The sequence below is a fragment of the Pseudoliparis swirei genome, chromosome 1 (assembly GCF_029220125.1).
Source record: "Pseudoliparis swirei isolate HS2019 ecotype Mariana Trench chromosome 1, NWPU_hadal_v1, whole genome shotgun sequence".
Taxonomy (NCBI): Eukaryota; Metazoa; Chordata; class Actinopteri; order Perciformes; family Liparidae; genus Pseudoliparis; species Pseudoliparis swirei.
Window position 1 is genome coordinate 2,705,966 of NC_079388.1, and position 14,476 is coordinate 2,720,441.

Below are 14,476 nucleotides of genomic sequence, written 5' to 3' on the forward strand. Positions count from 1 at the left end.
ATTTTCTCTCAGATGAAGATGAACATTTTTGTTCTTTGTTTCTGAAGAAACTGGAGAAGAGGTTGTTGTTGTTGTTGTTTGAGTTCGACTGAAGTGAAAAGCTCTAAAGTTTCAAAGAGATTAAGTAAAAACATCAACGTCAAAAAATCGCAGAATCAGCATTTAAAATGGAGGATAGAAAATATCGTGAAGAGTTATTTCGGCATCAATTTTTATTCAATTCAATTCAGTTTATTTAGTACAGCCCGATATCACAAATTACTAACTGCCCTCAGAGGGCTTTACAATCTGGTCAGGTCAAAGGTCAGGGATGTGGCTCTGTAACTCTCATTCTGCTCTCTGGTAACAGGGAAGAGATCCGAGCTGCTGGTTGAAACCATATCCCCACCAGGCGGTGGACACGTCAGACCTGAACCACACAACTACTCACGAGTTATTGTTGTTTACCAAACCATGGCACAACGTCACCCTCTAAATACCATGAAGTGATAACTCATCATGCATTAGATGTGTGTATCGCTTCTGGAGGTCCTCAAAGACACGTTACATCATCATTAAACATCTTAAAATATATGCAATAAAAATAACTACAATAAAATAAATGAAGCGTGTGCCTGTGTGTGTGTGTAGGTGTGTGTATGTGTGTGTGTGTGTGTATGTATGCGTGTGTATGTGTAGGTGTGTATGTATGTGTGTCTGTAGTTGTGTGTGTATGTCTTTGTGTGTGTCTGTATGTGTGTGTGTGTATGTGTGTGTCTGTATATGTGTGTGTGTGTACGTCTGTGTGTTAATATGTGTCTGTGTGTCTGTCTGTCTGTGTGTGTGTCTGTGTGTGTATCTGGGTCTGTGTGTGTATCTGTGTCTGTATCTGGGTCTGTGTGTGTCTGTGTATGTGTGTCTGTGTATGTGTGTGTATCTGTGTGTGTGTGTCTGTGTGTGTGTCTGTATGTGTGTGTGTGTCTGTGTGTGTGGGCGTCTGTGTGTGTCTCTGGATGTGTGTATGTGTATCTGTGTGTATGTGTGTGTGTCTGTGTGTGTGTGTCTCTGGATGTGTGTGTATCTGTGTATGTGTGTGTATCTGTGTGTGTGTGTGTATGTATGTGTGTGTATCTGTGTGTGTGTGTGTGTGTATCTGTGAGTGTGTTTGTCTGTGTGTGTGTATATGTGTCTGTGTGTCTGTCTGTGTGTGTCTGTATGTGTGTGTGTCTGTGTGTGTGTATCTGGGTCTGTGTGTGTGTGTATGTGTGTGTCTGTCTGTGTGTGTGTCTCTGTGTGTGTGTGTCTGTGTGTGTAGGTGTCTGTGTGTCTCTGGATGTGTGTGTCTGTGTGTGTGTATGTATGTGTGTGTGTATGTGTGTGTATCTGTGAGTGTGTTTGTCTGTGTGTGTATGTATGAATGTGTGTGTATCTGTGTGTGTGTGTGTTTTTCTGTGTGTGTGTGTGTGTGTGTTTGTGTGTGGAGGGGCAGGAGTAATGAAGACACACACACCACAATCATGATCAAACAGACTTGACGTTGGACTACATACAGAAACCGTCATCACACGTCTGACGTCACGTGTCGCTCCTGTTGTGACCCCCCAGACATGCAGTCAGATCAGATGTAAACAACAACAACAACAACATCTGAACACTATCAGGGAAACGCTGTCGGTCCATTCTGAGTGACGTCATCAGTGATGGAGCCGACCACGCCCCCCGCGGGCCGCGGCCACGTCGTGATGTGTGTGATTTAATCCTTGCACATTGTAATTTGATGCTGTGCATGCCAGGAATTGAAAGTGTGTGTGCGTGTGTGTGTATGTGTGTGTGTGTGTGTATGTGTGCGTGCGTGTGTGTGTATGTGTGTGTGTGTGTGCGTGCGTGCGTGTGTGTCTGTGTGTGCGCGCCCATAGTAATCAGAGTCTGGAAGGCTGCTGTTCCTCTTTCTCTCTGACAGAACCAGGTAGATTAGTTCTGTCTGTCTCAGCAGGAACACCACCTGAGAGTGGTGAGACCCTCTCGGCTGCCCAATGACACGCGAGCACGAACACGAGCACGCACACGAGCACGCACACGCACGTCGACGATTAGATCCTCGTGTGGAAGTTGCATGAAAACGCAAAACACAATTCCTCAAGTTGAGCACACAAGTGTGTGTCTCGTTTATTCCGTATAACAAGACGAATGAACACAAGATGGCGCTGCCCAGATACCAAACCCGCATGGGGCTCGACGTCACCAACAGCAACACAACACTTAAAGGGACCGCGATCCCGGAACAGTCACACCGATGTGTGTGACTCATTACTTTAATAATTGTGTATAGAACTACACCAGGAACAAGGGTGAATTATGATATCACATTCACTACACACGTCCCCCCAGAATTCACCAAATAAGAAAAAGATCATCGGCGAGGTGGTCGGAGTAACCGGCCAGCACGGCTGTGCTTTACAGGGGGTCGAGGAGACACTACTGTGGCAGGTGTACCACCATGACATGGGTGTGGGGCCTGGAGTGTGGGAGATTTGGGAGGGAGGGGAGCAGAGGGTGGGTGCAAAGCTGGAGGACGCCCGCGTCGTGGGGGCTGGGCCAATTCAATGGGCCTAGCAACGTCCAAATGAGCTGGTTTGAGGCGGTCAATGGAGAGTCGCTCCGGTTTACCACCCATGTCCACCATAAAATGTTTGTCTCCCGTCTCCAAAACCCGGAACGGGCCCTCGTAGGGCGGGCGTAGCGGTCCCCTGTGAGCGTCGTGGCGAATAAAGACGTATTCAGCCGTCTGAAGCCCAGCGGGGATGTGCGACTGAGGGAGGCCGTGATGGGAAGTAGGGACCGGTGCGAAAAGCCTCGCATTGTCCAGTAGCCCGGCCCGCTGGAGAGGCAGACCAGGGAACGGTGGAGGGGGGAACAAAATCCCCTGGAACCCGCAGTGGCTGGCCATAGACGAGCTCCGCGGATGAGGACTGTAGGTCTTCCTTCGGCGCAGTCCTGATGCCGAGCATCACCCACGGGAGCTTGTCGACCCAGTTGCTGTCTTTGAGGCCGGCACGAAGAGAAGCTTTCATTGACCTGTGAAACCGCTCACAGAGTCCGTTAGCCTGCGGGTGGTATGCGGTCGTGCGGTGGAGTTTCGCTCCGAGGCTGTGGGCCACCGCGTTCCACAGCTCAGACGTGAACTGCGCGCCCCGGTCAGAGGATATGTCCGAAGGGGTGCCGAAACGGGCAACCCAGGTGCCGATGAATGCCCGGGTCATCTCGACAGATGCCAACGATGTCAGTGGCACAGCCTCGGGCCAACGGGTGGTCCTGTCAACCATGGTCAACAGGTAGGTGAAACCCTGAGAGGAGGGCAGAGGGCCAACCAGATCCACGTTAACATGGTCAAAACGCCTCTCTGGCACCGGGAACAACTCTAGCGGGGCTTTAGTGTGGCGATGTATTTTGGCCCGTTGGCACTCAAGGCAAGTGGTAGCCCAGTCTCTTACGTCCTTTTTGAGGCCGCGCCAAACAAACTTCGCCGCCACCAGCCTCTGTGACGCTTTCGAACCGGGTGGGAGAGACCGTGGATGGCATCGAAGACGTCGTCTCCACCCGTGGGAACGATCGGCCGAGGACTGCCTGTGGAGACGTCACACATGAGCGTGGTGCCGGTTTCTCCAAAAACCACATCCTCTATTTTCAGACCTGTAGTCGAGGTTCTCAGGATGTGCACGTCTGGGTCTGTGGTCTGGTCCGCTGCCATGTGGCTGTAATCCAAACCAAGATGGACTGCCCCTGCCACCGCCCGTGACAGGCAGTCCGCCACCTGGTTGTCCTTACCGGCCACGTGCTGTAAATCCGTGGTGAACTCGGAAATGTAGGACAGATGACGTTGCTGGCGGGCGGACTACGGCTCGGCCACTTTGGCCATGGCGAACACCAGCGGCTTGTGGTCGACAAAGGCGGTGAAGTGTCGACCTTCCAGCAGGAAACGAAAATGTCTGATGGCGAGGTAGAGACCCAGCAGCTCCCGGTCGAAAGTGCTGTACTTACGCTCGTTAGCGCGCAGCTGGCGGCTGAAGAAGGCAAGGGGCTGCCAGGCCCCGCCTACCCACTGCTCGTAGACAGCACCGACAGCGTAGTCAGAGGCGTCCGAGGTGATGGCGATGGAGGCTGTGGCTGAAGGATGTGCCAGCATGGTGGCCTGCGCCAGGGCTGCCTTAGTGTCAGCAAACGCCTTGTCCCTGCCCTCAGTCCAGTCCACAGCGTGCGTGGGTTTACCTTTCAAGGCCTCGTGCAAGGGCTGCATGAGCTGAGCGGCTCGAGGGATGAAACGGTGGTAAAAGTTTATCATGCCGAGGAACTCCTGCAGGGCTTTCACGGTGAGCGGGCGTGGAAACTGTGTGACCGCCTCCACCTTTGATGGGAGAGGGACTGCACCGTCCTTGGTGACTCTGTGTCCCAGGAAGTCGATGGTGGAGAGACCAAACTGGCACTTGGCAGGGTTAACAATCAGGCCATGTTGGTTGAGCCGCTCGAAAAGTGTTCGGAGGTGCGACAGGTGCTGAGATTTGGACGTGCTCGCTACCAGAATGTCGTCCAAATACACAAAAAGAAAAGGCAGGTCCCGTAAAACAGAGTCCATGAGGCGCTGGAAAGATTGGGCTGAGTTTTTAAGGCCGAACGGCATCCTTAAGAACTCAAAAAGACCAAACGGCGTAATCACTGCTGTTTTTGAAATGTCCAGTGAGTGCATGGGCACCTGATGCAGTGTTGCCAGGTCCGCGGTTTTCCCGCGGAATTGGGCTACTTTTTAAGTGTTGCCGCGGGTTGAATTTTGTGTCCGCTGGTTCGGGTAGACCTATTTTGCATGCAAATTACATGAATATCTTTAAATAAAAATCCATATTTTAAATGAAATCATTTATTTATACCCAAATCCTACCAAACTGACTCCAGATCAGCACGTACACGCCAACACACCCGCACACACAGTTAAGAACACTCTCACTAGCCCCCCCGACGCCGCAAGTGGGTCACTTTCCTATCTCAGAGGGCATCATGAAGGAGTTAGGGCATATTTGGAGTACTGATATTGGGCTGGGTATTATTGGCCATTGGGCTGGTTTTGGGCTGGTTTTGATTGGGCTTTGGGTTTGTTTTGTCACCCTGACCTGATGATAGCCCCGGACGAGGTCCACTTTAGAAAAAATCACCATACCGGCCAGGTGTGCTGAAAAATCCTGTATGTTCGGGACTGGGTATCGGTAAGGTGTCGTTGCCTCATTAAGCCTCCGGTAGTCGCCACATGGGCGCCAGCCGCCACCAGATTTGGGGACGATGTGAAGGGGTGACGCCCACGGACTGTCGGATCGGCGGACTATGCCGAGGCGTTCCATGTTGGAAAACTCAGCCTTAGCAACTGCAAGCTTGGTCGGGTCGAGGCGCCGAGCACGGCCGTAGACGGGTGGACCAGTTGTGGCGATATGGTGCTCCACACCATGCTTCACGGCTGACGCAGAGAAAGTGGGCTGAGTGAGTGCTGGAAAACTAGCCAGTAAACGGTGGAAGTCATCCGATGGTGAGAGCATGCTAGACAGTCGTATGGAGTCCGCACCGCTGAGCGTGCACGTATACGAGCAGAACGTGACAGCGTCGATCAAACGGCGGTTCTTAAGATCCACCAACAGTCCATGCGCACACACAAAATCAGCGCCAAGGAGGGGAACGGCGATTTTTGCCGTGACAAAATCCCAGCCAAATCGACGCCCTTCGAAACACAAGTCAATGTACCTCGTTCCATACGTGCGGATGGGGGTCCCGTTAGCCGCTTCCATCGGGGGCCATGGCTGTCGGTCGCCATGTCCAAACGGGAAGCAGGCAGGACGCTCCTCTGTGCACCCGTGTCGCACAGGAAACGTCGTCCGGAGATTCTGTCACAGATAAAAAGCAGCTTGCCTACGCGGCCGACGCTCATGGCCACGACTGAGCGCCGGCCCTGGCGTTTCCCAACCCGCCGAAGCTGCATGGCGAGCGGCATTTAAGAGCCTTCGGTCCAAACTTCTCGTGATAAAAGCACACGCCTGAAGAAGACTGCTGTGGGCCGGAAGACTGCTGCCGACGAGAAGAGGTTGCTGCGACAAGCGTGGAATCCGCCATCGTCACCGGAGCGCCGCTCGTGGGGAGAAGCGCGGCCATGACGCAGTGCTCTTGACTCGCCAGGAAAAATGTATCAGCCTCCTCAGCCAGTGCTCGACAGTCAGTGATGGCGGTGTTGGCCAGTGCAGCTCTGACTTGGGAAGGCAGCTGACGCAGGAAAAGTTGAGTGAAAAGAAAGTCGGGTCTGTGCTCCCCCAGGAGATCCAGCATACGGTCCATTAGCTCGGAGGGTTTGCTGTCACCTAGCCCTCGGAGGGAGAGCAGCCTGCTAGCTCTCTCAGCGTCGGACAGTTCAGAAGTCTTTAGCAGGTGGGCTTTGAGCGCCGCATATTTCTCCGTAGCTGGAGGATGCTTCAGGAGACTCACCACTCGGGTCGCCGTTGAGTTACCGAGAGCTGACACAACGTAGTAGTACCGCGTTGTATCCGTGGTAATGTCCCGCAGCGCGAACTGCGCTTCCGTCTGAGCGAACCATGACGACGCTGACGATTCCCAGAATTCGGGGAGTTTGAGGGTAACAGCGTTCGCGGCCATGGTCGAGTCGTGTTTGCGAATACGTCCAGCAAACAGGCGTCGGGGTCACCAGTGTGGAAGTTGCATTAAAACGCAAAACACAATTCCTCAAGTTGAGCACACAAGTGTGTGTCTCGTTTATTCCGTATAACAAAACGAATGAATACACGATGGTGCTGCCCAGGTACCAAACCCGCATGGGGCTCGACGTCACCAACAGCAACACGACACTTAAAGGGACCGCGATCCCGGAACAGTCACACCGATGTGTGTGACTCATTACTTTAATAACTGTGTATACTACACCAGGAACAAGGGTGAATTATGATATCACATTCACTACACTCGCATGAATAACATGTATTTTTTCGGGGAAATCACAAATCCTCCTCCCCACCCTGCAACACACTCTCATACAGCCTTTACTCGAGCACATACACACACACACACACTCACACACACACACACTCACACACACACACAGACCCCACAGTGGATATACAGCCGGAGCTTTTTCCCTTTTTTTTCTCCTTCTTTTGCAGAAGCATTCTGAGGAAGGAATAATGAACCCGTACAGGAATATTGACCGTGTGTGTGTGTGTGTGTGTGTGTGTGTGTGTGTGTGTGTGTGTGTGTGTGTGTGTATGTGTGCGTGTATGTTTTTGTGTGCGTGTGAGCAGGCACATGCACAGATAGAGCCCTCGTGGTGCTCAAGCTCCTCCCCCTTTGCCCTGGATGAGTAAAGTGCCCTTTTTGCTGGAGACACTTTTTCATTCATCAGTATTTAAGAATAAAAGTTACTCTCTCTGTCATCAAGTCCCCCAAATGTGATTTGATATCCGACGGGGCATTTATTTGAGTTCTTGTGAGAATTTCGCGCCGACATGCTCCGCGACGCTCACGAGTATGAAAGTATGTTTATAAATGTCACGAGAATTCACAGCCAGAAAATAGGAGCTAAACTATTCCAACTATGCTAGCTCTCGGTGTCATGCTATCCTTGTGCATCATTGTTTGATGTGTTATCTCTTTGTTTTGTCTGTTCCAGTCTTACAACGATCAATCTTATAGAAAACGAACAACACAGCTCAGCTAAAATAGTTTTAATTTACAGTAAAGTAACAACACAAGTGATCCAAACTATAGTTTCTCCTCTTCATCACTTTCAATAACACATTTTCGCTGCTTCTGAATTTCTTCTTGGCTGTTGATGACAATCAATATCGCTCATTTTGAAAATGAGGTCAGAGGGCAATACGGATCTGTATCAGACCGGCGAGGAGGGCAATACGTGGCTGGCATGACGACCCATTATCCAATCAGAACACTTGTACTGTTGCTATCTAATAATTCATCTTTATTCATAAAGAGAATGTAAGTTAGCGGTCTAATCCTGCCCAGAGGAAACGCAGGTCGAGGACAGCATCATTGGTGTTATGCTTCAACTTTTTCAGAATTTTTTTTTTGGCAATGGGTGCCCTTTTTTTTAGGTTTGAGCACCTGCCCCCCAAAATGTCTGTGCACGTGCCTGCGTGTGAGTGTGTGGTGTGAGTGTGTGTGCGTCTGTCTGTGTGTGTGTGTCTGTGTGTGTGTGTATGTTTTTTTGTGCGTGTGCGTGTGCGTGTGGTGTGTGTGTGTGTGTGTGTGTGTGTGTGTGTGTGTCAGTCAGTCCTCCCGGCACAGCCCTCCTGGGTAACACTGCCCCCTTGTGTCCGAGTAGCGCGTTGCACCAGAGGACTGTAGCTCCGCCCCACGTTATGCTGTCGATTCAAATCTGCTCCAAGTCTTCATGTTTTCACGTCGTCACGTCTTCGCGTCTTCGCGTCTTCACGTCTTCACGTCTTCGCGTCTTCGCGTCTTCGCGTCTTCGCCTTCGCCGCCGTCTTCACGTCTTCGCGTCTTCGCCGCCTTCACTTCACGTCTTCACGTCTTCACGTCTTCACGTCTTCACGTCTTCGCGTCTTCACTTTGTCGCGTCTTCACGTCTTCACGTCTTCGCGTCTTCGCGTCTTCGCGTCGTTGCGTCGTCGCGTCTTCACGTCTTCACGTCGTCACGTCTTCACGTCTTCACATCTTCACGTCGTCACGTCTTCACGTCGTCGCGTCTTCGCGTCTTCGCGTCTTCGCGTCTTCGCGTCTTCGCGTCTTCGCGTCGTTGCGTCGTCACGTCTTCACGTCGTCACGTCTTCACGTCTTCACGTCGTCACGTCGTCACGTCTTCACGTCTTCACGTCTTCACGTCTTCACGTCGTCACGTCTTCACGTCGTCACGTCTTCACGTCTTCACGTCTTCACGTCTTCGCGTCTTCGCGTCTTCGCGTCTTCACGTCTTTGCGTCTTCACTTCGTCGCGTCTTCACGTCGTCGCGTCTTCACGTCTTCACATCTTCGCGTCTTCACTTCGTTGCGTCTTCACGTCGTCACGTCTTCACGTCGTCACGTCTTCACGTCTTCACGTCTTCACGTCGTCACGTCTTCATGAACAAACGATGGCAGCAATAAAGAAAACGGGGAAAAAACGGAGATAATAAAAAAACCTGCCGCTCGTAAATCATCCCCGGAAAGAACACAACATGGAGCGTGCGATGCGGAGCGCTTTACGGTTGACAAGTGTTCAGCTAAAGAGGATCAGACACTGATGTGAGCGTCTGGCTGCAGGCGGCGCTCAGGATGTCTTTGAGTTGAAGGCGTCTGGTTCTGGTGACTGGATGGTCTGGTGAGGAGGTCAAAGGTCAAGGACCGGAGGAACCGGCCAGAGGAGCCTCTTCCGTCCCAGAGGGCGGGACCAGCAGGCTGGCTCCTGCGTCCTGTCGTCCTCGTCCTTCATGTGCTCCAGCAGCTCATTCATGTGTTGGCCTCATGGAAGCATCACACACAGAACCATAAAGGTTCTTAAAGGGTTCTTTAAAAGGTTTTGTGGTTCTACGAAGAACCATCACCTACTGGAGAACCATTTTGGAAATGGTGCCTTAAAGAACCATGTTTTGAGACACCTTTATAGGTTCTTTGAAGAACTCTTTAAGGAAACGGTTCTTTCGAGAACTCTGGTTTGAAATGTTCTTTGAGGAACCAGAAATGGTTCTTCTATGGCGTCACTCTGAAGAACAATTTTCGGTTCCAGATGGCACCTCCATGTTTCTGTACGTGATCATCAGGTGATTCATGGGCCAGTGGAGTCGATGCTGAGAGGTCACGAGAGGTCACGAGAGGTCACGAGAGTGAGCAGGAATGCAGATCCTCGTATTAGAAAGAAACGAAATGCGTGTATCGAACTGTGAACTGTGTGTTGCGTAACACCCGCCCCCCCCCCCCACCACCACCACCACCAGTCAACCAAACAAAGGACCTACACCCAGGAGACCGCAGCCTCTGTCCTTTGTGAAACCATGGCAACGCTTACTTGTTTTACCTCATTTTTGTAACTTAACTTAAGTACTAAACTTATCCATGTACGATAGTTGCCTAAACCAAATCAGTATTTTCTCTGACCCTAATCAAGTTGTATTGTTGCATTGACAAACCTACAAATGAAGAAAACCAGTTTGATTCATCTCGCTTCGTCTTTTCCTGGAGCCAGAGGACCAACGTGCGCTTTCAACAGTCCTCCAGCAGAGGGCGCAGTGAGACACTGAATCTGAGATGGAGACAGAAGGAGGGAGGAGACAGAGGAAAGGGGAGGGCGAGGATAGAGAGCTCCTTTCCTCCTCAGCATTCTGTTCAGGTATGCCTCAAGGTCACGTGACACACCCAGCAGGAAGGACCAGAGGGACTCTTCTGGTCCTTCTGTCCTTTTCCTGTCCATCATTTCACAGCTGCCTACAGATGATGTAACACATGCAGGTGACGTCAGCTCAGTGATAAGAATATGAATATGAATCAAACTATGAGTCTCTCAAATTGGTCTTCACAAAATACTTTTCAATTCTGACGTCAATTTATCAGAGAACTAAATGCAGCAGTGGACTTGGATTCTCTCTCCTGACCACCAGGGGGCTCCTCTGGTTGTATAGAAGTCTATGCTTCATGTGTTAAAGCTGCATTCTCTCTCCTGACCACCAGGGGGCGACTCCTCTGGTTGTATAGAAGTCTATGCTTCATGTGTTAAAGCTGCATTCTCTCTCCTGACCACCAGGGGGCTCCTCTGGTTGTATAGAAGTCTATGATGCATGTGTTAAAGCTGCATTATCTCTCCTGACCACCAGGGGGCTCCTCTGGTTGTATAGAAGTCTATGCTTCATGTGTTAATGCTGCATTATCTCTCCTGACCACCAGGGGGCTCCTCTGGTTGTATAGAAGTCTATATAGTGGCTCTACTTCTCTCTTGATACTTCTCTCTTGATGTATTCCCTCAGTAAACATTGTAAACATGAGTTGATGTCTCAGTCTCTAGTTTCAAGTCTTCTTCTATACAGCATGAAATCATCATTTATACTTTGAAGCAGGGGACGCTTTAGGGGCGGGGCTACCAGGTGATTGACAGGTCACTGCAGCAAAAGGTAAACAGCACCTCCACGTCACTCTTCCACGATTCAAATATGGTAACTGTTGGTCATCGAGCCGACGACCGTAATCCAAAATGGCGACGGCGAAATCACCGGACCGGAGGCCATAAAGGAGAGTATGCGTGAGGGCGGGGCTTACTGTGAGTGACAGGTCGCCACCAGAGACGTAGAGGCCTCCACAAATATGTTAACTTCCATTCCTTGGGTGCAAAAAAAACAACAATGTGCCGAAAGCTGCAATCCAAGATGGCGACGCCAATGGTAATGGCCGACGTCATCCGTTGTTTTGAGGTGAATAAACCTCCAAAGCCTGGAAGGCTGGAGAATACATGAGGACGTGTTCCCCTTCCTAGATCACGAAGCTGGAATAGTGTTCTCCCTCGATGGGCCGGAGGAGGAGGAGGAGGAGGAGGAGGTGTTATATATTGAGGAAGTCTTTCCGAGTTCATCGGAATGAACCAGGCTCCGCCTCCAACGCTGTCTCTGTCCTTGTTGTTCATCCACAACGTTCGATGTACAACTTATTTTGACTGTAATCCATTTCATTCATCGATCACTGCTTCCTACACCCTGCTTCCTACCCCCTGCCTCCTTCCTCCTGCCTCCTACCTCCTGCCTCCTTCCCCCTCCCCCTGCCCCCTTCCTCCTACCTCCTGCCTCCTGCCCCCTGCCACCTACCTCCTGCCTCCTTCACGCTGCCCCATGCCCCCTTCCACCTGCCTCCTGCCTTCTGCCCTCTGCCTCCTGCCTCCTTCCCCCTGCCCCCTGCCTCCTGCCTCATATCTCCTGCCTCCTGCCCCCTGCCTCCTGCCCCTGACTTCTGACTCCTGCCTCCTGCCTCATATCTCCTGCCTCCTTCCTCCTGCCCCCTTCCTCCTACCTCCTGCCTCCTTCCCCCTGCTCCTTGCCCACTGCCCTCTGCCTCCTTCCTCCTAAACACGGACCCTTGATCCCTGTGGCTCCTCCTCGCTGCTCTGCTCCTGATGAGCAGAGTGACTGACTGAGAGGAGGTCGGGATGCAGAGTGAGGCATCGTTGGAGAAAACAGTGCCATCTTAACTGCAGCAATCCCTCCCAAAACATTCCACACCATGTAATCCCTGCTCCTCTACACACACACACACAGACACACACACACTCACACCACTCATATTACACCCTCATTCCCTTATATAATCTGTCTCCAGTCATTGTCATCATTTGTCTCTCCTCTCCATCCTTCTTTCTTTTCTAATCATACTCTGAGGCGAGGGGGGAAAAATGATGATAGTGATCGCCATGGAAACAGCCCAGCAACAGGCTGGGTCCTGGCAACCAATCAGAGCCTGCTGTGGCTTTGTGTCTCATCCAATAAGAGAATGAAGGGGGGGGGGGGCTCGAGCACATCATGGTAAATGTTCCTGGTTGGACTTCAATATTTTTGTATGAAAAACATATTTCTTAATAAAAACTGAGTATGAGGCAGCAGACTATTCTGTGATACGTGACCTTCAAATTTCTAAAATATTATATATTTTTCCATGTTTTTATCTCTTTAAGACATGCTTGGATTTTAATGAGCTGGTTGCTCGCCTCTGGTTTGATCGATAGATATCGTTGAGTATCATCTGCATAACAATGAAAGTTTATGGAGTGTTTCCTGATAATATTGCCCAAAGGCAGCATTTATAAGGTAAATAAAAGTGGCCCAAGCACAGAACCTTGTGGAACTCCGTGACTAATGTTGGCGGTCATCGAGGCGTCATCGTTTACAAATACAAACTGATCCATCTGATGAATAGGATTTAAACCAACTTGCTCTTGGCTGACTGGATTAGGTTTCACTTTCCTTTACATGTTTACATATTTATTGATAAAGTATGGTACATATTCTTGTACATGACATGTTGTTTTTATGACTATCCAGTAGTGCCTTAAACTGCGTCACCGCTGTGAGCCCAAGCTAACCTAAGGAGTGGAGTTACCCAAGGCTCTGTTCTGGGGTCTCTTTAGGAACAACGACCACTAATCAACCGTGATCCGTGATTCCAGTTCAACCAATGAACAACCAATGAACAACCAATGAACAACCAATGTGTCCCAAGTAACTACTAAATATACATGTGCAGTATTTTATCAAGATACAGTGGAAACTAAATGTGCAGTTCAAACTATTTTATTTAAATTGTAAATTGTGTGTCAGTCACACTATTCAATCACTCTATTCAGTCACTCTATTCAGTCACTCTATTCAGTCACTCTATTCAGTCACTCTATTCAGTCCCTATTTTCAGTCACTCTATTCAGTCCCTGTTTTCAGTCACTCTATTCAGTCACTCTATTCAATTCAGTTCAATTCAGTTTATTTGTATAGCCCAATTTCACAAATTACAAATTTGTCTCAGAGTGCTTTACAATCTGTACACATAAACATCCCTGCCCCAAAACCTCACATCGGACCAGGAAAAACTCCCAAATAACCCTTCAGGGGGGAAAAAAGGGAAGAAACCTGCAGGAGAGCAGCAGAGGAGGATCCCTCTCCAGGATGGACAGATGCAATAGATGTCATGTGTACAGAAGGACAGATTTAGAGTTAAAATACATTCAATGAATGTGACAGAGTGTATGAATAGTTCATAGTAGGCATATTCCACGATGGAGACCTCCACGATCCATCAGGCAGATGGCGGTTGGGAGGAGGAGTGGGCGGAGTCTCAACAGTGGGCGGAGTCTCAACAGGACAGTGGCGTAGTCAGGAACAGGAATTCCACGACCCAGACCTCGATGATCCATCAGCAGATAGGATCTATGCCGTCTCATAGGGTCCGATAACCCCATGAGACGTGAAGTCAAAAGGACTCCGGGGAGAAAGCAGAGTTAGTAACGTGTGATTGAGAGATGAAAATTCATCCTTAAGGAGAGAGAAAAGAGGAGATAGGTACTCAGTGCATCCTAAACGTCCCCCGGCAGCTATAAGCCTATAGCAGCATATCAAGGGGCTGGACCAGGTGAACCTGATTCAGCCCTAACTATAAGCTCTGTCAAAGAGGAAGGTCTTAAGTCTACTCTTAAACGAGGTGACTGTGTCTGCCTCCCGGACTGAAGGTGGAAGCTGGTTCCATAAAAGAGGAGCTTGATAACTTAAGACTCTAGGAACTACAAGTAGTCCCGCATTTAGTGAGCGCAGCTCTCTAGTGGGGCAATATGGTACTACAAGCTCCTTAAGATATGATGGTGCATCACCAATCAAGGCTATTCAGTCACTCTATTCAGTCACTCTATTCAGTCACTCTATTCAGTCACACTTTTCAGTCACTCTATTCAGTCACTCTATTCAGTCACTCTATTCAGTCACTCCATT

At 50.0% G+C, this 14,476-nt stretch overlaps 1 protein-coding gene across 1 annotated transcript; it reads right to left on the bottom strand.

Annotated features, from left to right (window-relative positions):
- Positions 1–2,389: 2,389 nt before the first annotated feature.
- On the bottom strand, positions 2,390–5,941 carry LOC130197667 (uncharacterized). The gene is given in 5 exon segments (XM_056420458.1): positions 2,390–2,869; positions 2,871–3,603; positions 3,876–4,726; positions 5,139–5,476; positions 5,770–5,941. Coding segments are annotated over 5 exon segments (2,574 nt in total).
- Positions 5,942–14,476: the final 8,535 nt, after the last annotated feature.